Below are 21,942 nucleotides of genomic sequence, written 5' to 3'. Positions count from 1 at the left end.
TAATATCTTTGGGGGATGGTGTTTTTTGGTACTTACCCTTTAAATCCAACTCGAGCATGCATTTCACTCACTGAAGAGGAGACCCCCCCCCCCCCAAAATAAAAATAAATAAATGAACAGGAACCCCAAAAACAGCTCAAACACAAAATTAAGTTACTGAAAACCCACAAAGCATACACATGTAAATACCATTAAATATAAGCTTATTCTACATTTGTCTCCTATTCCTCTTGATTTCAAATTCAAATGTCTGCGGTATGATGTATATAGCCAAAAATGAGATTCATTTCACTCTACCTTTGCCATGCTTTTGGAGGGCACTGTATTATCAAACAAAATGGATTGCATTTTGTATTAACTGGTTCAGTTCATTGCTATTCCACACAGGGAGTAGGGCTGATTTCTTGGCTCCAGCAGCACTGCCTTGCAGGCTTGAATAGAAATGTACCAGCACACCTTCCATGCTGACTTAAAATTGTGAGGAAGGGCCCAGCTGTCTTCTGTCCCTCTCATTAGAACGGGGATTCATCAGGAAAAAAAAAATTCTGCACTCACTGAGAAATTCTGAATTTATATCACACACAAGAACTTTGTGTTCATTTGACCCCGGTGTAATAAGTATGAAGTATCACCCTGCATAGGACTTGTATATATTAGAGTCTTTATCCTATATAGCTATCATTTATTTTTGTCATTGCCATTGCTATAATGGGTTGTAACATTTAGAAAAATATGTATTGGCTAGAAAATGGGATCAGCCAGTGTCCAAATGAGTAGTAGAACTGGAACAAGACCAATATTAATATATGCAATTAAAATGGCTAATAATGCAAGATATTCTCTGATGATTTGGCAATTTTCAGTAAGTATATAGGTCATGTGGACTAACATAAGTTAGCAGTTGTACCACCCAATCCAACATAAATATTCCAAACATCACTCCCAGTCTGCAATCCTGGGTATTCATAATAATATAATAATTTTGGAATTATTCATCTTTGGGAGCAGTGCTGTGTCAGTGTTGTAATTGAAGGTGTGGGAGTTGAAAGCTGTGGAAATAGCCACAGCTTGTTTAAAAACTCTGACAAAGGAAGGTCTGTTCTGTCCAGGAGCTACCCCTAGGAGTCTGCACAAACAAGCATGTCGCTACAGTGACTAAATTTGCATTTCTACACCACTAATTTGCTCAGCACGGGGGCGTTTGCACTGCAAATTCCCTCCAGTTTCAGTTGACAAAATGATTACAGTATTCAAACCATTTCTCCATAATCAGAATATGTATTTATGAAACGTGAATATTTTAGTGCATTAATTTTCACTTCAAAACCACACCAAGGCAGTTCTGCAATGTCCTGTACTATGATCTGTGATCTAAGACAATATTTTCTAGAGCACATCATCAGAATCTGTTGTTCAGAACTGCCTGATCTCTTTGCTGGTATGTATGTTAGGATACAATTTATCTGAAGAAAAAAAATGTTACTGTATGTTTTGTACTGTCTGTTTCATTGTGCACAATTTTATGGCAAGATAAAAGATTTAAAAAGACAACATGTATCAAGCCAAGAATGCAAAATATTGCATGTGTAGGATTTCACAGTGTAAAAGATCTGATGCACAAGGTCTCGGTCACATTTAGACTTTGTTTCTTTAATGCAAAGTTGAGTCTAGAATGCCAAACCCCACCCTGTGTCATTAAATGCTTCCAGATCAAGCTGCCCCATTCAGACAGGAAAGTCTGGATAAATCATAGAGACGCCATGCATTCCATATTTTCTGACATGTAGGCATGAGGAGTTAAACTGCCGGCACTCTTTGTGGGCTGAAAGCCACCCCCACACAAGGAAGTGCTTATATGTCTCAGGCAGGAAAAGGGAAGTGGGGCAGTTTGTGAGTAGAAAGTTTTCTTTACTTCATTCAGAGTTCCGCCGGAGTTCGTGTTGACTGCTCAGAGTCCATGAACTGAGGCTCCTGCTCTCACCTCATCGGCCCGTTCTCTCCTCAGCTTTCTGCAGTCCGTAAGTATCATCCGCTCCTTTAGGTGCACGTAGCAGGATACGGTGGTGTGTTTACAGGATCAGAACATGTCAATGCAAGAGTTTAACATGTCTGACTCATAGTGAACTGATCCGTTTTCAGGCTAAATCCTTTAAGATTTTTGAAAACTTCAGTTACTGAGTAAACTTCTATGGAAAAAAACCTCTTTTTCAGAAGAAATTACATTTTTGTAATTAGACTATAATTCATATATATATATATATGAATTATAGTCTAATATAGTCATAAACATATGAATTATAGTCTATTATAGTCTCTGGGTGGAATCCAGATATGATGCAAACAGCTAGCTGATCCTTTAACACTGGTAACACGAACACACACGTGTGTGTGTGTGTGTCTGTGTGCTGTCTAACAGTCATTCTTCGGACGTGTGCTGACAGTCATTATTTGCACATGAAACTGAACTACTGCTACTTTGTGGCACACACAGTAATGACTAATTACTGAGAAATGCCCAAGGCACTGCCATAAATGTAAATGTGTTTTAGAATAATTATAATTCATAGATAATTGAGTCAAAATTAAATAATGGCAGACTCACTCACAGAAAATAAAAAGTATACAACAAATCATTTGCTATGACCTACATGCTGATGCTGCTGTGAACATCAGTTGTTTGCTGTCGACATGTGACATTCCAGTGTAGTCTGGCTTCAATTAACTAGGCAAGAGGAAAAATACAGACCAGGACACCCTGATATTTTTATTACCCATGGCAAGAGGAGTCTGGATGTTTTTTTCAACTGAAGCAAATAACTTTGGACATGACTGTTTGGTTTAGATTTTCAGCATTTACAACATCTCTTTTTAACATCAGCGTAGAGATATGCTATTATTGCACAAGACAATTGGTAAAAGACTGCAGTACAGTACTATGCCTATATCTCTAATCGTCAAGGCTTTGGAAAGAATAGGAATTAAACTGATAATTATGAAATGACTTTGCTATGCACATTGTCAGATACAGTAATTAGCACAAACAAACTGAAGTCACCAACAGTGTGGGGCTTTCAAATATGTGTTGCTGCATTTCAGAGTTGTCACAAGCTTTCTCCAATCTGCAGGGTCATCAGCCATGGCTTACCACAGTTTTCTACTGGAACCCATCAGCTGCCATGCCTGGAGCAAGGACAGAACCCGTGAGTACACTCGTGACTATACACATCTGAAGGGTGGCGGATGTCGCCAAAATACTAAAACCGTTTCCTTAATATTTTTGTTTGGACAAGCAGGTATCAGAATACACATCTTTCAGGTACAGTAAATACAGTATAGTGCAATAACTGATGGATGTCCAGCTAATGGAAGGTAATTCCTCTGGAACAGCACACTGATGCACAGAAGTTGCCAGCATTTGTGGTGTAGTCCTAGATTTACAGTAATTGTTACTGGACTTAAATTTCCATTCATACTTCTGCTTTGGTTCTAAGGTGAAAGGCATTTAGTTTTTATCACACCCTTAAGTCCTGAAAGAGCTTGGATCAGATGTGGGGGTGAACAGCTCTTTGTCGGAGCTGAAAAACACTTCGCAATGCCACAAATATTCAGGAACTGGTAAATTGCATCAGAGGTGTTTCAGTTAAATTCATTACTTGTTTACCTTCTCCTGTACATAATTACACCGGATACAGAGAAGTTACTTTTCTTCTGTCAGATTTGGAGTCTGGTCAGAAATTTGAATGACTGTGAAACAAGCTGGTTGAAAGTATTCCATCATATTTTTACCATCTGGTGTACAGTTTCTCACATATGCCCAGCTAACTGGATTTCAGATGGTGGGGGCCTGTGTTTCCACCCTGGCCAGTGTTAAAGGATCAGCGAGCTGTTTGCAACATATCTGGAATCCACCCAGAGAGCCACGCCTTTCCCTTGAGTTATTGGCTCAGCTCCATTGTACACTCAGGGCGTGGGTCAAAGGGGAGAAAACAAATAACACATAAAGAACTTTCAAAATATTTTCCTGACCTTCAAGAAACACGTCTTTAAAGGAAAGTCCGTTTCTGTGCCATAAATTCATAATTGATTCAAGTATTATACACACACAAACACACACAGAGTATGTACCTGTATACACAGGTATACATATGGTTACGAAAGCCAAGATGTCATTTCTGCTCATACTTATGAGAGAACCACTAGGAATGAATTCTGTACATACTTCCAGTTTCACCCTGAATGGTTTGCTGTTGCTAATTGGATGGGACTCCATCAGCCCACGGAACATGGGCAAGAAAGAGGACTGCTGCGAATACCAGATCCCTGGAGTGTAGACCGGGAAAAAAGGGCTGTTATTAGTTTGCAAAAAAGGAAAGTGTTGTAGAATTAATGTTATGCATGTATGCACGTTTATTTGTGTTTTTGCTCCACATTAGACAGCAAACAGGTTATGAATTCTGACCAACATGTATCATTTAAAAATGATTCCTTTGTGAACATGCGAATGGGTGTCCTTACCATGGGTGTCTGTGATCTTAGTCTACATCTAAGAGAATTTTGTTTTCTTCCATTTAAAGTGGCATTGCTTTTGTCAGCCTCTTCTCAAAAAGCAATTTGTGAAAGGACTTTTAGCCTGGATCTCTGCTTTGATTTTGAAGCAGCTGTGTTTGAAGTAAGGTCAAGATTTTCCTTGCGCTATTTAGAGAACAGACATAGATCCCAGGGAGGGGGGGGGGGGTGGTCAGAGAGGGGGCAGTTTTTCCCAACTCTGGAAAAACATCAAATCGCTCCCCCAATATTATCAGGTTGTATTGGGTGATACTGTTAGTGTCCACCACCCCCCCTCCCCCCCCACACACACACAAAAAAACATCATAAAGAAAATTACCTGTTTGTTGTCTCCCCAAAGTTGAAATGAGATCAACATCCTTGATTTAAAGAGTTGGTTTGGACTTGAGCCAGAAAACTGGGTTTTCCGGTTATGCTTTGCAACGGTTTATCACAATCATTTCTTTGGTTTCACATAAGATTCTTTAGCCAAGAATTAAAATCTTAAAAAATAATAGAATAATAATAAAGTAATACAAATAAAATTCAATAATAAAACTTGTACGTTTTAAGTATTAATCTTTTAGTTGGTTGTCCTGTTTGTTTCTACAAGAAATTGCATTGTGTCCAAACAATCATGAAGTTCATATCTACAAGAAGGATGGAGTCAGGTGGACAAAGATCCATGAACTGAAGGAGCACAATGGCCAGGTGACAGGTGAGGACATGTCCTGCTCAAAGAGAAGAGAGAACACCTACAGGTGCTTCCTTGATATTTTATTTTTTTGGAATAAATCTACAGTGAGGATGCACAGTGGCCCAGTTTTGACACTTTTTTCACACAGTTTGTCAGGTGCTGTGCATTTCCTCGTCAGCCTTATTTTGTAATGTGTAGCTTGGTGGCCTTAATTTGTAGTCTTTATGTAATTTTTTATTCTTGCTTTATTCCTTCTTATGTCACACTTGGCACTCTGTGGCACTTGGCTGTATCTACTCTGCATTATATGGCATACAATTGTTTAAACCACAGAAACAGATATGAATGTTATTTCTTCTCCACCCAGGCATCGACTGGGCCCCGGAGAGCAACCGTATCGTCACCTGCGGCACCGACCGCAACGCCTACGTGTGGAGCCTGAAGGGCGACGCATGGAAGCCCACCCTGGTCATCCTCAGGATTAACCGCGCTGCCCGCTGTGTCAAGTGGTCCCCCAGAGAGAACAAGTTTGCTGTGGGGAGTGGCTCCCGCCTCATCTCAGTCTGCTACTTTGAGCAGGAGAATGACTGGTGAGAATGACATCCACAAATTTACTCTCACATTATTCATCCACCATGTAGGGTTGACAGCGCACCGTGCTGTTGGTGGTTTCGTGGAGCTTTCACAGGGAAGGATGAACACGGCTAATCGGCTTTAGAGCAGTTTGCATGCTTTTCAAGCACAGCCACTCTCATTCTCCTGTGAGAATGGGCTAAACTGGTATTTGTTAAACTGAGAGAGAGTGAAAACACTGGTCAGCTGATCATGTACTCCCTGTGGGTCTCATTAAAATAGGATTCTCCCCACAACATACAGCATGTGTGGTCAGTGTCATAATCCTCCCACTCCATCAATATGTTTTACCAGCTAATGCAATGTTTGCTACATTTCCACACCCAGCTAGCAGTAATGGAGTGCACTCACAGAATGAATCACACACCTTAACTGCATCATTTTTTCCCCTTCTGCTTTTGGGATCCAGGTGGGTTTGCAAACACATCAAAAAGCCAATTCGCTCCACAGTCCTCAGTTTAGACTGGCATCCCAACAATGTGCTGCTGGCTGCCGGATCCTGTGATTTCAAGTGCAGGTGAAGACCATTCATACCTACTGAGTGTCACAAGTTACTGAGTAAAATTTGAATGTTGATGAAGGCCCTGGTGGTCTATCTGTGTGTTGTTCTTCGTAACATCCATCATACATTTCCTTTTCCCATTTGACATACTGCTAATTCTGGATGTACTTGCACTGTATTTCTGCACCATCTAAAGGTTCTCTGGGCAAAATAAAACCCTTTGTACCATCATAGACCCAGTTCATAAGGTTTGAGATGCCTTAACTGTCACCTAAAGCGATGCCTCTGCTTCCAGGATTTTCTCTGCCTACATCAGAGAGGTGGAGGAGAAGCCAGCACCCACACCCTGGGGCTCCAAGATGCCTTTTGGGGAGGTGATGTTTGAGTCAACTGGCACTGCTGGGTGGGTCCACAGTGTGTGCTTCTCCAGCAGTGGGAACCGGGTGGCCTGGACCAGCCATGACAGTATGGTGGCTGTGGCTGATGGTGGGAAGACCACTGTGTGAGTATCAGGATGTACAGGACACTTACTCAGGCCTTTTACATTATTATATTTTTAATGGTAGGATCTTAAAATGCCTTCCAATTATGTGTGTAATTTTCTTGTGTCTATTTTGCATGCATTCTTGGAAGGATGACACAATTTATGTAAATATTATGCTAAGTGACAATATTGTGCTTGAATTTTATTTTCCAGACAATTAATTCTTGTCTGTAGTGGAGACAGCGTGCTAAAATTTACATTAGCTAGAGCTTAAATGAAGACAATTAAATCAGATTTTACTATTTAAAGCTTTTTTTAAAAGGCCACCTTAATTTTAAAGGTTATGATGTTAAGGTACTGTGCATACATTTCTGTGACTCTGGAATGAAACTGCATTTACATAAAGAAAAGTATGTGAGTAGTTCTAGAAGTTTTGAGGATCAAGCAGCCATCTAAAAGTGATTCTATACAGAATACCAATTAATTTGCTTTCTCTGTCATCTAAAAAATTTCCTAGCTAAGTTTGCTTCTGTTCCATAAGTATCAACAGCCTGAGCTCGGAAACCCTCCCCCTCCTGTGTGTGACGTTCATCACTGAGAACAGCTTGGTAGCAGCGGTAAGCATGAACCCACTGATCCCTTCACAGCTATTCTGTTAGACCAGCCATGGTGTCTCCCTCTGTCATCTCAACATGTCTGCAATTTGTCTCAGGGGCATGACTGCTACCCAGTGCTCTTCGTTTATGATGCCGACAAGGCGACTCTCACCTTTGGTGGAAGGCTGGATGTGCCCAAGCAGAGTTCCCAGCGAGGAATGACCGCCAGGGAGCGCTTCCAGAACCTGGACAAGAAGGCCACCTCCGAGACCAAGGAAGCCGGGCTGGATTCCCTGCACAAGAACAGCATCAGGCAGGAGCCGATGGGAATACTGCTCTTAAAGGGATAGTTCACTTTCAGGAGTTCTCTTGATATTATTTTGACTTTAGTGTATCGCTGTACAAACTGGAGTCCATTTTTTTGCTTTAAATCAGAAACTTGTCAATACCTCTACAAATGCCAGCAGTCAGAAAATGCTTTATCTAATATTCTTCATTACGTGCAAAAACCATCTGGGCCAATTAAACACATAGTGAAACTGAAATAATAAAATGACACTCCAGAAAGTGAACTATCCCTTTAAGAATACATACTTTACTACTAATACTAATTAGTACTAATACTAATACTCACTGATGTTTTTTGTCAGAATACTTAAAAACCTACACCTTGACCTAACCCTAGCCTGTTGTATTGGAACAGGTCAACCGAAAGAAAAAAAAATATTTAAACAGGTTGGAATTTGATGAGGGAATCTGAAACAAGGTTGAGCCATAATGTATATATTTTGTATGTAACTATGGAAAGTTTTCAGAAGGTCTGAACCATAAATTCATAGAGTTCAGCGGACATATGGAAATGTCTTAGCATGGAATCTTAGTATTGTGGTATTTTTTCTTTTAGCCAAATCTCTGTTCTGGATGGTGGAAAAGCCAAGTGTGCTAAATTCTGCACCACTGGAATGGATGGGGGGATGGCAATTTGGGATGTCAAGGTAAGACCATGTAAATCTTTTCAACATATTTTACATGCTTTGACAGCACATACATGTTGAGGAAAAACATTACAAGCTAAAATATTTAGATACAAGATAATGCATTGATTATAGATATACTATATATAGAGTATAGATATATTGTGTTGATATACTGGAAATATGTCAATTTAATTTTCCCTCTTTTTTCAGACACTAGAATCTGCAATGAAAGATCTGAAGATAGTTTAACATGTTGTAATCAAATTCAAATGGTAACTTCTACATCAACCTTTTTGTATATCCACACTACATTCACATTGTACTAGCAGTCATGTCATCAATAAACAAAAGATCCATCGGAGTGCGTTCTGAACACTGTACCTGGAAATTTCTTGCAGGGAATAACCTTCTTGCCACCATGTTTACTTGGCCCATGCACATCAAATCCCTTCTAAACTCTTCTTCTTTGCCATATTTCTTGTTGCCTATTTTACTTGCACTACAGACTTAAGGTGTTTGGCTACCTGTGGTTTTAAAAACTGGAAGGGGACAAATACTTTTTCATGGCACTGTAAGCATATGAAACATTATGTGCAGTTTTGGCTTAAACTGCTGGAATGTTTTGTCTTGTACATTCTCAGAATCTTTCTGTTCCAGAGAATATGCAAGACAAAAATATGCCAGCAGTTTAAGCCAAAACTGCACATGTGTTTCCTATGCTTAAGTCTTTTATGTAAAGGGAATCTTTTTAGCTGAAATAAAATGAAATCATTAAAACAGATACCACTGATGAAAAACAGCATGATTTATATTGCTTTTTCAAATAAGAATGTTTCTTTTCCCTACCAAGTTCAATTTGTACAGTGTAACACATTGACTCCGACAAGCATGTGTATAATAACAGGCCTAACATAAAGATGCAGCAAAGGAATGTTCCCAATTCTTCCATTTCAAAACTTTTATTTTCACCCTCAAAATTTTGGTACAGAAGAACACTCAAATTTCTCTTCTGGCTGATGCAGGGAGCGATTCAAAATAACATATGATGTGGTACAACTCTGCCTCCTCTGGATGAGACTCATTGATATTTATTTAATTCCCAGGGATGTGTCCCACTCACAGTATAATTTTCCCACAAAGACACTAATTACCTCAGCTGTACTTATCAACAAAGGAACATCCCCATGCTATCTAATGTTAAATAAATGTTACAATATTGGAAACCAAAACAACACATTAGCACTTTTCACAGCTTTTAGACTTTTATAAAGCAAACAAAGACATGGACGTGTGAGGAAAAACCAGTCACACTTTCCCTTGGAGAGAAGCGGACATACATGCCCATTGCTTTCCCTCTGGTCAGTTATAGACAGCTTGTATAGTTATAGCACATGGATGGAACATGGGGACTTCACAAGCCCTACCAGGAACAATAATTAACATTGTCAAATGTCTCAGAGCTGTGAAAACGAATGCCAGTTTACCATAAAGTTACTGGAACTGTTTTTATTGAACCACCAACATACACTACATTTAATCATTACATAATTATAAATTAAGTGTACATACACATTCAGAGTGAGTTCTAGGGAGAGCACATCAGGGGAAAGGAAATGGTGGGAACAGGATAAATTTGAGAACAGTAAAAGAAAAGCTTGGACACTGAAGAAGGAAACACTCCCATTCCTCAGCTCTCATTACAGAAAACACAGACCTGCTGTTCTTGAGTCACAGCTCCCCTTCGCAGAAGGACATTAAAAAAATAGAATAATGAGTTCTGCCAAACAGCAGGATCGCCCCTGCGTCTCTGCTGTTCTAGTGTAGTCACAATTCTTGCAGAAGTTATTTCACACCTGGGAATGGCACCTGTAATATTAGCATGCCAGACACATTAGAAAACTAAGGAATAAAACAGACAGCGGGGAGATGTTCTTTCCAGAGCAGTCCGCAGCCAGTCCTCCAAGATAAACAAGCCACATAAAAGAAGGACAAATCAGTGACGTACCTCTATGGAAAAGAACAGAATGATCTGGATTTTGGCGGGCCCAAGAGGGCTGTGTGAGCCCTTCCAAGGCTCAGCAGCGTCATGCTTATTCTTCCTGCATCTCAGAGCTCAACCATTTCCTCCACTTCTCTCTGACATCTACACAAGATTTTATTCTCCCGCCTGAAATAATACGGGCCTATGGACCTGCCATAGAGCAGGACACACACTGGGCCTTTACCTGGGGTCTGCTTCCTGTCAAAGATACACCATGTTTAGGCCTTGACGTGACGGAAAATAAAGGCTCACCATACACTGCCGTTGTGCAAATAAAGCCTTTTCTTGAAATCCTGTACTTGGCACACATGCAGGCAAAGCTAAGACTAGCTGCAACAAATAACTGCCATTATGTTATTCAGAAGCAGATATAATAACATTTTACAAGATTTAAAAGCTACTGGGATGTGTCTGTAAATGTATATACATACACACAAACATGTACATATAATTAATAAATGCCGACAGGATTAGGTCACAGGTAGGCTTGTTAAAAGGTCCCCTCTTCTGGTCCGTTATGAGCTCACAGCAGCATCATAGTCAAACCCCCCTTTCAGTATGTCACACAGTTGTCCATTTCTTCTCCACAGAAATAAACGGCGTATCCCTCAGTCTGTCTGCAGGATCATGGGAGGCTGCTCATTGTCCTCGTCCAGAAGCAGAGAGCTCAGGTCATCCTCTACGCCAGGACCTCCAGCAGCTCCCTGATCCTCACAGTAACCTAGCGCGTCAAAAAAAAAAAAAAAAAACAATACGTCATTTCAAGTCATCTCACCAGGCCAAACTAGAGAGGTCTGAACATCCACCCAAAGCAATCAATTAACCCAGGAGCAAAACAACAAAATCCTTTATCATTACATCACTGAAGCATGCAATATGTTCTGGTTTGCAAGTCTCCACCAGTGCCCAACTCATGATTTAAATGCATGTATCGCTGCATCTAGTATAGTCTGGATGTGAGGATGGAAGATGTATCAGTGTCTTCATTCTTTGCAATTTAGTCTGGGCCTGTTTATCTACAGTGTTGAGCCTGTTATCGAAGGCATTATCACTCATAGAAAATTCGACTGATCACATTTTAAAGAACCATTTCCTTTGCTTGGTCATATCTGAATGTAACAGACTTTTGCAGTGATGCTGCACACAAATCTTGGTCCCTGTGTCCCTATCAATAGCATAGTCTACCTAAAAGGAAAAATTCAACATACTTCAATATACAACTCAGTCATTGTTACTAATGTTGATTTAAATGGATTAATTTTCTTAAGCTATGAAACATACCCTCTAGTCTTCAGATTTGGCACTGTGATATGATTTTCATCATGCATTTCACAAAAATCTCAGACAAAAATTTTCCAATAAACTATGGAAGCTTAAGGCGAGGAAGCAGAAATGGCTGTGTATGCTCACGTTAGTTTAAGGAGTTTTTATAAGTTTAAAAGATTGGAACACTGCATGCAAAATTGGTGGACTGACAGTACAAGCAAATGTACAGACAATTGATTTTAAAAAATGTAAAGATTTAAAGTAGCCAAAGAAGTGAATTCTGATGTGTATACTCTTTCTCCATTAAACAGGAATACTGTTCTACCCACGTCCCATGGTCTTCCATCTCAGATAAAGCTCTGATGAAGGCTGAAAGGACAAAATGCTCAAAAGGCAAGAGGTAGCAATCTAGTAGATATAGTAACTATACAATCTGGTAGTTCACTTCAAATTTATCGTGATCAAATCAGAAGCCAAATGTGGCATATACACCAATCAAGACAATGCTTTCTGTTTAAAGAAAATAAAAAGTAGCACACTACATACAGCCGCTAGTTTGATCATTTTCATGTTCTGATTTCAGTCAACATTTTGGTATAGCTCTGAATAGTGTGTGATTCCTTATTGGCCAGTGGGGGGCAGCAATAGCTCGGTTTAGATGTTTGCATCCCTTATTCATAGAGCTGATCTTCATCTTGAAATGTTTTAATACTGAAAACATTTTTTTTTTTTTTTTTTGGAATGGTCCTGCTTGGAACATTTGCAATCTACAGCAATACATAACAGCTATAATTTGCATTGAGACCATGAAAAACCAGGCCCCTAAATTGCACATGGAGCTACAACATGTAAAAGACTGTAACAGGCTGACAGCTACCTTTGGCTGCACCGGTGCTGTAGTTCTGTGCTACCACCAGTGGGCGGTCATGGTTTGCCGGCTCCACGATTTCATTGGGCGTCTCCACGCTGCCATCCAATCTGACAGAGCGGGGAAGATAACGTCAAGCATGGAAAAACAACACTGAAAACCTCCCTACATCTGGGTCCTCCTTGCTCACCCTACACTCATCTATGCAGATGATGGACAGTTATTCCCCTCTATTTTGACATCTGCGTAACAGATTCCCTGTCATGCTTCAAAAACACCTTCTATGTTTCATCCATTTTAAAATTTTGCTGCATCCATTTTAATACTTTAACATTTGACTGTCATTTCATCTTCTCTCTCTGCTAGTTACTCAGTCTTTCAGTAATCCATCACTCCCTCCACTCCATTTTTATGTGACATTTTGTTAGACCTTTTACATTAATTTAATTGGAAAGTCTTGGATATGCTGTAGCAAAGACATTATGTAGCAATGCCTTCTTTATTCCAAGATACACTGGACTCACTGAACGGTGGACTGACCCTGTAACAAATAAACTCTTTCCCAAAAGAAACGCTTTAAAAAGCCACGATCCACAGACTTTGACAGGGCCTTTGCCACAGTCAGCCATTTTGAGTAAGCAGGGTAGTTACCAAGTTTTATCTCTTATAGGTAGTTCATAATGGAATCAAAGCCTGAAGTAGACTGTTATGTAAACATTGTTAATAAAATGGGAGTTTGTTTAAAAAATTACATTTACAACTGTCATATCATCCCGCAGACAGGAAAATAGCTAAATTGCCTATATATTGCATAATGGGCAATGAGTTGGTCTCAGTACTTACTTGTGCTGCTTCATTAGTCTACACTCACCCCCCTCCTGGGGATCCAGGTTATACATGTACAGATACCCATCAGCTGCAGCCACCACAAGGCGAGGGATCTTCTGGATTCTGATCAAAAAACAAAAAAAGAAAGACTGTTTACAAAATCTCTAGTTATGAGTGTGAGCTTGTGTGAGGGATGATTTACAAGCAAGCATATACATAAACACATGTGTGAGAGCCTATTGCACTGATTTCTTTCCTTATTCCATAAAAAAAACAATTTAATATATTTTTTTGTTTATTTAACCATTTACTAGAGAAACATGATACCATTTTTTCTTAGCCGATTCTGATACTGAGGACCATATAAAAGAATCAGTGCTGATACAGAGGACCAATATGCTGCTTTTTCTAAAAGGACATTGTGCAAAAAAGCATTACCAATATATAGTGCTATGCCCCCCTCATAATACCACTATCATCATCTCCCCGAGCCAGACATTTTTAATGCAGAGGCATCTTCCCATAAGAAAACACTGTGTTTTTATACCACGTCTGCTGTTTATAATCTGCCCAGACCAAATATATGCAGGCAGCCAGGCCTGCCCAGCATCCACATGACCCTGTCCGTGGGTGGATGATTCGCTGAAATAACTGACGAGCCACACCTGTGTGGTAATCACTCCCCTGCACATACAGTGCCTTCCAAAATTACTCCCTTCAAAAAGATGAGCAAATAAGGCTGTGTAAGATAGCTCCCTTTAAATAAAAATAGCATGCCCGCATACATTCTACTCAACTTGAAAAATTAAAAATAAAAATAAAAGGTAATTTCTTACATGGCAAGTGCACAGATATTCCTGTGGCCTGAAAAGGGCAGTCTGACTGTGGCAAAGGCCCTGCCCTGGGTGAACATCTCTGTGACTTGGGCTGGTAAGTAACTTGTAGATGCCATCAGCCCCTTTACAAAGTACCCAGTCCATGTACCGGGGTCCTCCTGTGGCCTGTGGAGACAGCAGCATACACAATTAAGTTTTCAAGACATTCCATAGCCTTAACAATTATGTTTTTTGTTTAATTTATTACCTCTGGTATTGTCTACATTTCTTCATTAAAATCTAAATTTAAAACCAAAGCTCCTTCCAAATTTACAAATGCTTGCTAATCCCTGACCTATTACACAAACAAAAGAACTTGTATTTAATCAATTTATATATCAGGAAGTTAAATCAGTCACATTCACCACTTAATATTTATCACAGATTCGTCTCGTGGATAAGAGTACGTACTGTGCCGTAGCAGGACATGAATCCACAAAAATCTATTCAAATACTGGCATTCAGAACATCTTGAGTTTCTGGCTGCATTAAGACAGAATGACAAGATACTGACAGAGGTCCGTGATTTTAATATGAGGCTGCCAATCTCACCGGTGGATCTAACCAAAAAGCCGTATGTGATGCAGTCCCTGAAGTTGCATTCCAGAAACATTTGCTGAGATTTCAGTGAAGACAACATACGGAAGAGTTTTCAAATCATACTCTGTTTATCTCAAAACAGACTTACTTGTCCTTTTGGGTTTCCAGCTTAAAGATATGAACTGTCTCAGTGTTACTGGAAGCAGACAGGAACAGCCCTTCCATGCTGAATGCAAGGGAACAGATGCTGACACACCTGTGGAGCAAGAACACATACAGCTCACCGCTTTTTTTAAATTTCCAAATGACTGCTTGGGAATTTCCTGTTGACTTCACAGCGTGCATTTAAAGATACTTTGCTTCATTCATATCACCCTGTCTGGAATCCCCAAACAGAGGATGCTGACATTACACTATGTGACCACAAGCCACAGGATAACTCCTGTGGCACTTTCATCAACATGCACAGGTGACACATGTCTTACTACAGATGGCAAGACATGTATTGTGCAGTTGGTTATTACCTACCTCTTCACTCCCCTCCTGAACTCAAAGATCTTCTGTCCTTCTGGAATGATAAATACCCGAATCACAGTCCCCTGATAGACACAGCACAGTGAGACAGTAACTATTTTTAAATTCTATCCTCTGTCCTTGGCCAAAACCACAGAATTAACTCTAATTGTATACCTTCTCAGAGGCTGTTGCAAGTTTAGTGCCACTTGCATCGAATGCCAGAGCTGCTAAGGGGCTATCATGGGCTGGAATCATGTTTGCAGCACGCTAGAGGATAATGTTATAGATAATTAGTTTGAAGCCATGAGGATTAATATGTAACTTATACATTTAAAAAAAGGAAAAGAATGCTAGCTGTTCCATGAATGATAGTGTACCAGATTTATTGTGTCGAAAACTTGGATCTCTCCTATTGTTGCACTCCCAGGGTATGCTAAATAGCAGTTGTCATTACTAATTGACAATGCACACAGTCCTGTAAGAAAATAAAACATATTTTAGAGACTGATACTGCCACAAACAGGATTATAAATAGAACAATATCAGCTGTCACTGTCAATATCAGACTGGTATTCAGCAGAGTTTTCACAACTTTTATGAATATTGCAAAAAGAAAGATATTCATATTGGTCACTTCCAAACAATGATATTAAATCTTTCACAACAACTGCTAGATGGTGGAAATGATTCATGGTTTGCTCTCATTAGAGAAAGAATTTTCAATTCTTATCTTAAAATTAATACACTCGTGCTTGATTAGCTTGCAATTACAATTATGGCAGCTGTGTCACAGAAAACCTAAAGGGCTAAATTGCTTTGAAGATTGATCATATTTTAAAAAAATCTGAACTACCTGAAGGATTGGGTGGAGTCTCTCGAATTGTGTGGAGCACCTTCATATCTCTAATATTGTGGATATAAAGTGATTCCTCCAGGCATACTATTAACCTCTGTTGAAACAGAAGTGACACAACAATAAAAAATAAATTGATCAATATTCACGTGCACATCTGGACAAACTCCGCATTAATGCTCATAATTTTGGATGAGATGTTGGATGTCAGGTGCCCACGTACTTTTGGCCCTGTAGGGTATTTTTTGTAGAAATACCCTACAGGGCCAAAAGTACGTGGACACTTGACATCAAAAATCTCATCCAAAATTATGAGCATTAATGCGGAGTTTGTCCAGCCATTGCTGCTATAACAACCTCCAGTCTTCTGGGAAGGCTTTATGCTAGATGTTGGAGCATTGCTGCATGGATTAGCTTCCATTCAGCCAGGAGAGCATTAATGAGGTTGGGCACTTGGGCGATTAAACCTGGCTCGTACGTGATCTCAAATGTGTTGGATGGGGTTGAGGGCAGGGCTTTGTGCAAGCTAGTCAAGTTCTTCCACACCGATCTCATAAAAACCATTTCTATATGAACCTCACTGTGTGGCTGGGAGCATTGCTATGCTGAAACAGGGAAGGGCCTTTCCCAAACTGTTGCCACAAAGTTGGATGCACAGAATAATCTAGAATGTAATTGCATTAAGATTTGCCTTCAGTGGAAATAAGGGGCCTAGCCCAAAAACAGTCATGAAAAACAGCCTCACACAAAGGGGTGTCCAGATACTTTTGGTCATATAGTGCAATACACCCCTCTGTTATGGATGCAGAATTAGATCAACTCTACACCAACTGGCATGACTAATAGGAATGAGTAGAGATCACACAAATGCGATCTGTATCCATTTAACAAACAAAATTATCTGCATCTATATTTGCACAGAAAACTGGAGGTGGCCATGGCTTAGACCGGAAGTTATTTACACAAAAAGAAATGGCAATTTTCCTACCTATATATAATTACATTGCAATTTTTCTATTTTCAAAGCACTAAACTTGCAATTAAACATTGTCATCACTAATTATAAAGAATTGTAACAAATAAATTCCCTTTAAAGCTCATTTTTTACAAAAAACACTAACCTAGATTACCTAAATGATTAGCCATTATATACAACTATATTTTATAATATTCTCTGTCTGAGCAGTATTCGTGCTGTAGCACTAGTGGCACCACACACTACAGGTGCAGAAGAAGCAGGGAGCCCTGTCAAATCTCTACCAACCTCAAATATGTCATCTTCTGAGTATATTTAGAGCAATCAGGAAAAAAGCACAATATTGGGCTGTTGCAAGCTAGATAGCAGGCCACTGTTGACCGTTTTGTGGGAATCAAACTTTTTTCCTGTAGTAACAATTAATGAAAAGAGAGAGAAGAATCTTCTGAAATCACTGGTTAACTTCCAGAGGAAAAAACTATCAATACAATGTATTACCTGTGCATTTGGAGTGAATGGAGTATTCAGGTTCAGATCCACCCCTAATGAACAAACACAGAACCAAATGTGAAAAGTCATATTTACCTGTCTGTTGAGCTTCACGGCCAAAATAGTGTTGGAGTAACTGTAATTACAGATCTCTGTCCCTTTTTTGAAGTGACAAACTTTCAGCTTCCTGGGAGCTTTAAGGCTAACAATGGCCACGAGACTGCTGGAAAACAGTCTTTCCACAATGCACACATCTTCAGTGTCAGCTGCAGAGAGAATTACAAAAGAAGTATTAACCATGCTTAAAACATCAGTAAGTCATGAATGACTGTATTACTATTAATTTACTTCTTTGTTCAGTGTACAGATTTTGATTTTCTGGAGCGCAACATTTTAAAATGAAAATTTTAAATGCAATTAGTTAGAAATAAAACATTAATTCTGAGAACAAAACTGTTATCACATTCACCACACATTTACTACTATAGCCTAACATACTGAAGTATACATGTTATAGGTGGTAACAGGATAAAGCACAACATGGGCAAAGGTGTGTTGATCTTTTAGCAATAGTGTTATTCTGCTCTCCCATTCTTTATAGATATTCGTACAAAGCTTATCGACTTCACATTGTCTAAAATGTATGTAGTGAAAAAATATATACTTACTGCATTCATAAATCTGCTCTAATTTATCAACTGAAGACAAAGAGAAAAACTTGTACCCAGATTTGCTGCCAACAGCCAAGGACCTGTAAAGGAAAACAAAAAAATAAATAAAAACAGGCTGACACTGATAATCACATTACAACTGACTGTTATAACATGCACCTACTGGATACAAAAACGCTATTTAGCAGTTTCAATGAAACAAATAAATTGTTACAACAAGCCATTGTTCTTTATTATAAAGGTGACATTACCACCAATATGGTGATGATAAATTAGTTTCTTTTCATTTGTGTCATTAAACTTGTGACGGTGTGTGGTTTTCTAATTTTTGAAAGAATTTAAAGTTCCTACTTCATGATGTGACACAATCTTTTTGCGGAGGGGGGGGGGGGGGGTTAGGAGCTTATTGATTCTCACCAGTCTTTAATTTGATCAATTAAAAATACTTGACCACTTTTTAATGTAATTATTTGTAATATAGCAGAATAAGCATTCATGGGAATTTTATTCGTCATTGCTTGCATTACTATTTCTGGCATATGTGGCTTAAGAGGATAAATAATTCCTCTAAAAATGAAAAGCACCTAATTAAGAAAAATTAAATATGTTACAATTCTTGGATTGTACATGAGGGGGCCTAGGGCCAAGTTTGGAATTTGGAACCATAAACCTAGCGACCCACCTTGACCACAACACGCATCACTGCCAAATGAGTTATGGGCAAACTTTTTGCCTGGCTAATAGCAAAGCCAATAACTTTTTGCACAGTGCAAATGGTTGACGTCGCAAGCTAATGAAAGTGTTTACGTTACTGCGAAGCAATGCTAGCGACTTTAGAGACCAATTTAGCATGCTAGCCGATTTGAAATTAATCATTGACTTTGTCTGACAAGGTCATCTCTGTTGGGATTGTGTAACGTTAATTTCCCGAACAGGCCATATCGGTGTCTACCTGGTTATGTAGCTAAATAGCTGAACACACATCTTTCCTTTATCATTTTGCAGGCGCAAATACCTAGCCAATAAGTTTATCTTAGATCACAGAAATGGTTCAATGGACTAGCTGGTTGACATTAGCGAATCTTGTTAACTTCAGAATACAGCAAATTTACTGAAGAGCAAGCTAGCTAGCATGTGCTGTATGCGGTCAAAACCAGGTGTCAGTTCGGTTGAGCTGGCTACACCTGCAGCTCTGATATTATTCTAGCTAGCTAACAAGTGTGAACGACTAGTGGTGAAACATTTTTTCAGCAGCATTAGTTAAGATAACGAGATGGAATTGGGTCGCAAACCTTCGCACAAACGCAGCTTTAATCTCTGTAAACATAGCTAAACCAATTAATTTACTTGTCTTTTGAGAAATTCACTTAAGGTTGGGGCTATAGGCCACCCGCCCCGGATTTCGCTGTGACCCCCCTCCGCGATTCTTCCTTACGTGTTGTCCTGGTTGAAGTTGGCGAAGAGGAGCTGGCAGCAGCCGGCCTCGCTACTCTGACTGGCCAGGTTCATGAGCTCCGCACCAGCTACTACTGTAACAGTAAGAATCAGCTACGTCTAATTTTCCGAGACCTCTCATTGCTACCGCCGCCGCATCCTCCTCTTTCTCCCTGTCCAGTTGTGTTGTTGTTTTGATCAAGCAGTGTTGTGTGCGCCCACGCTCTGCGCTTGCGCAGTTGGGGTACGTGGTCTTCGCGACATATTCCTAGCAAAAGGTCGGCACAGAAATATATTTATTAATACAGTCTATGTTTGTACGCCCCGTTCAATAGGATGTATCGTAGGCCACCTAATGCAGCTACATTTTTGTTTCTCAGATCCGTTGAAACCTGTTGGTATAAACTGTCTTAACAACAATCAATTAAATTGATCACATTGCTTGCTTTTATTGTTTGCCCTGTCAAGGAACTTCCGTTGTGGTGACAGGCACATAAAATACAGAAAAAAATAAATAACTAAATAAAGTAAAATACGCATAAAATACTAATATGCTTATTATAATACCAGGGTTATTCCAAAACGATGTAGACATGTAAGGCAAGATACTACCTGTTCGATAAAAGAAACATGCATGTGATAAATAAAATAAACATTTCAACCAAATCTAGTCGGTTTTTCACCGAACATCTAGATGGTAATGTAGTAAAGCAGGCCATTATGGTTCAGAAAAATAAAAATAAATCAATGAGAGACATAACCTTGGGTGTGTCAAAATCAACTGACACATTAAGAAGCAAGAGTACACTGGTGAGCTCAGCAATAGTGAACAACCTGGCAGACCACGGAATACCTCTGTAGGAGATAATTGAAGAATACTTTCACTTGTGAAGAAAACCAACCTTTTCAACTGTTGAACAGTTCAAGAACACTCTCTAAGATGTAGGCATAGCTGTTAAAGACTAAAACAAGGAGAAGACCACACCAGCATACCCTCCAAGGGTTCACTGCAAGATGCAAACCATTAGTAAGCCTCAAAAACAGAATGACCAGGATAAAATTAGCTAAAAAGTATATTAAAAAACTGAAGAGTTGTGGAACAAACTCTCGCGGACAGATCAGATGAGAACCTGTTCCAAAATGAGGGAAAGAGAAAAGTGCAGGTGTCTATAGTAGGAGGCTGCATGTTATGTGGAGAAACAAATGAACTGCTCATAATCCAAAGCACCCCCCTAAAACATGATGGAGGTAGTGTTATGGCTCGGGCATGTATGGCTGTCACTGGAACTGGCTCATTTTTATTTATTGACAATGTGACTGTTGATGGCAGCAGCAGGATGAATTCTCAAGTGTGCAGATACATTCTATCTGCTCAGATCCAAGCAAATGCCTCAAAAGTCACTGGACGGCACTTCACTTTGCATTACATTACATTACATTAGAGGCATTTAGCAGGCGCTCTTATCCAGAGCGACTTACACAACTTTTTACATAGCACTTTACATTGTATCCATTTATACAGCTGAATATATACTGAAGCAATGCAGGGTAAGTACCTTGCACAAGGGTACAACGGCAGTGTCCTTACCCGGGAATCGAACCTACGACCTTTCGGTTACAAGCGCAGTTCTTTACCCACTGTGCCACACTCCATCCTTTGCAGTAGGATAATGAGCCCAAACACACTGCTAAAGCAGCCAAGCGGTTTTTAGGGCCAAAAATTTAATGTTCTTGACCAAGTCAATCACCCTTCCTGAATCTAACTGAACATGCCTTTCACTTGTTAAAGATGAGACTGAAAGCAAAAATATCTCAAAACAAACAGGAACCGAAGATGCCTGCAGTACAGGCCTGGCAGAGGATCACAAGAGAAGATACCCAGTGTCAAATGCAAAGGATTTTCAACCAAGTACTAAATATGATGATTTTATTTAATATTATGTTAATTTTTCCCATTACTTTTGGGTCCCTAACATTGAGAGACTGTGTATAAAATGGGCTGTAATTCATACATGTTCACTGGGTATGATTTAAAATACCCTTAAGTTAAAGCTGACAGTTTGCACTTATCCTCATATTCACTGTTTCATTCGAAATCCGATGTGCTGCAGTATAGAGCCCAAAACACACACACATGTCACTGTCCAAATA

At 39.5% G+C, this 21,942-nt stretch overlaps 2 protein-coding genes across 2 annotated transcripts; one reads left to right on the top strand and one right to left on the bottom strand.

Moving 5' to 3' along the window:
• Positions 1 to 1,752: 1,752 nt before the first annotated feature.
• arpc1b (actin related protein 2/3 complex, subunit 1B) lies at positions 1,753 to 8,807 on the top strand. Its single transcript, XM_064322549.1, has 10 exons — positions 1,753 to 2,018; positions 3,126 to 3,200; positions 5,159 to 5,263; positions 5,610 to 5,832; positions 6,285 to 6,392; positions 6,673 to 6,879; positions 7,403 to 7,478; positions 7,574 to 7,770; positions 8,362 to 8,452; positions 8,645 to 8,807. Exons 2-10 carry the CDS (start codon positions 3,137 to 3,139, stop codon positions 8,681 to 8,683), a joined length of 1,110 nt encoding a protein of 369 aa, XP_064178619.1. The 5' UTR covers positions 1,753 to 2,018; positions 3,126 to 3,136; the 3' UTR covers positions 8,684 to 8,807.
• A 567-nt stretch (positions 8,808 to 9,374) lies between these two features.
• LOC135248202 (WD repeat domain phosphoinositide-interacting protein 2-like) lies at positions 9,375 to 20,044 on the bottom strand. Its single transcript, XM_064322547.1, has 12 exons — positions 19,793 to 20,044; positions 18,355 to 18,437; positions 17,783 to 17,952; positions 16,222 to 16,318; positions 15,746 to 15,843; positions 15,543 to 15,635; positions 15,381 to 15,451; positions 15,001 to 15,108; positions 14,274 to 14,438; positions 13,453 to 13,560; positions 12,619 to 12,719; positions 9,375 to 11,196 (listed from the first exon to the last, which is right to left on the bottom strand). Exons 1-12 carry the CDS (start codon positions 19,864 to 19,866, stop codon positions 11,084 to 11,086), a joined length of 1,281 nt encoding a protein of 426 aa, XP_064178617.1. The 5' UTR covers positions 19,867 to 20,044; the 3' UTR covers positions 9,375 to 11,083.
• Positions 20,045 to 21,942: the final 1,898 nt, after the last annotated feature.

This window comes from Anguilla rostrata, chromosome 2 (assembly GCF_018555375.3).
Source record: "Anguilla rostrata isolate EN2019 chromosome 2, ASM1855537v3, whole genome shotgun sequence".
Taxonomy (NCBI): domain Eukaryota; kingdom Metazoa; phylum Chordata; class Actinopteri; order Anguilliformes; family Anguillidae; genus Anguilla; species Anguilla rostrata.
Note: the sequence above shows the minus strand (reverse complement) of the source record. Positions and strands in the feature narration are given on the sequence as shown.

Excerpts from the sequence above, each read along its gene's own strand:
- arpc1b (XM_064322549.1), top strand. The coding sequence starts at position 3,137 with ATGGCTTACCACAGTTTTCTACTGGAACCCATCAGCTGCCATGCCTGG. Across the intron at positions 3,201-5,158 it reads CTGGAGCAAGGACAGAACCC|AAATTGCATTGTGTCCAAAC; the intron begins GTGAGTACACTC and ends TGTTTCTACAAG. Across the intron at positions 7,771-8,361 it reads CTGCACAAGAACAGCATCAG|CCAAATCTCTGTTCTGGATG; the intron begins GCAGGAGCCGAT and ends TTTTTCTTTTAG.
- LOC135248202 (XM_064322547.1), bottom strand. The coding sequence starts at position 19,866 with ATGAACCTGGCCAGTCAGAGTAGCGAGGCCGGCTGCTGCCAGCTCCTC. Across the intron at positions 17,953-18,354 it reads AGAGCAGATTTATGAATGCA|CTGACACTGAAGATGTGTGC; the intron begins GTAAGTATATAT and ends TTCTCTCTGCAG. Across the intron at positions 11,197-12,618 it reads CAGCACCGGTGCAGCCAAAG|GTTACTGTGAGGATCAGGGA; the intron begins GTAGCTGTCAGC and ends TTGACGCGCTAG.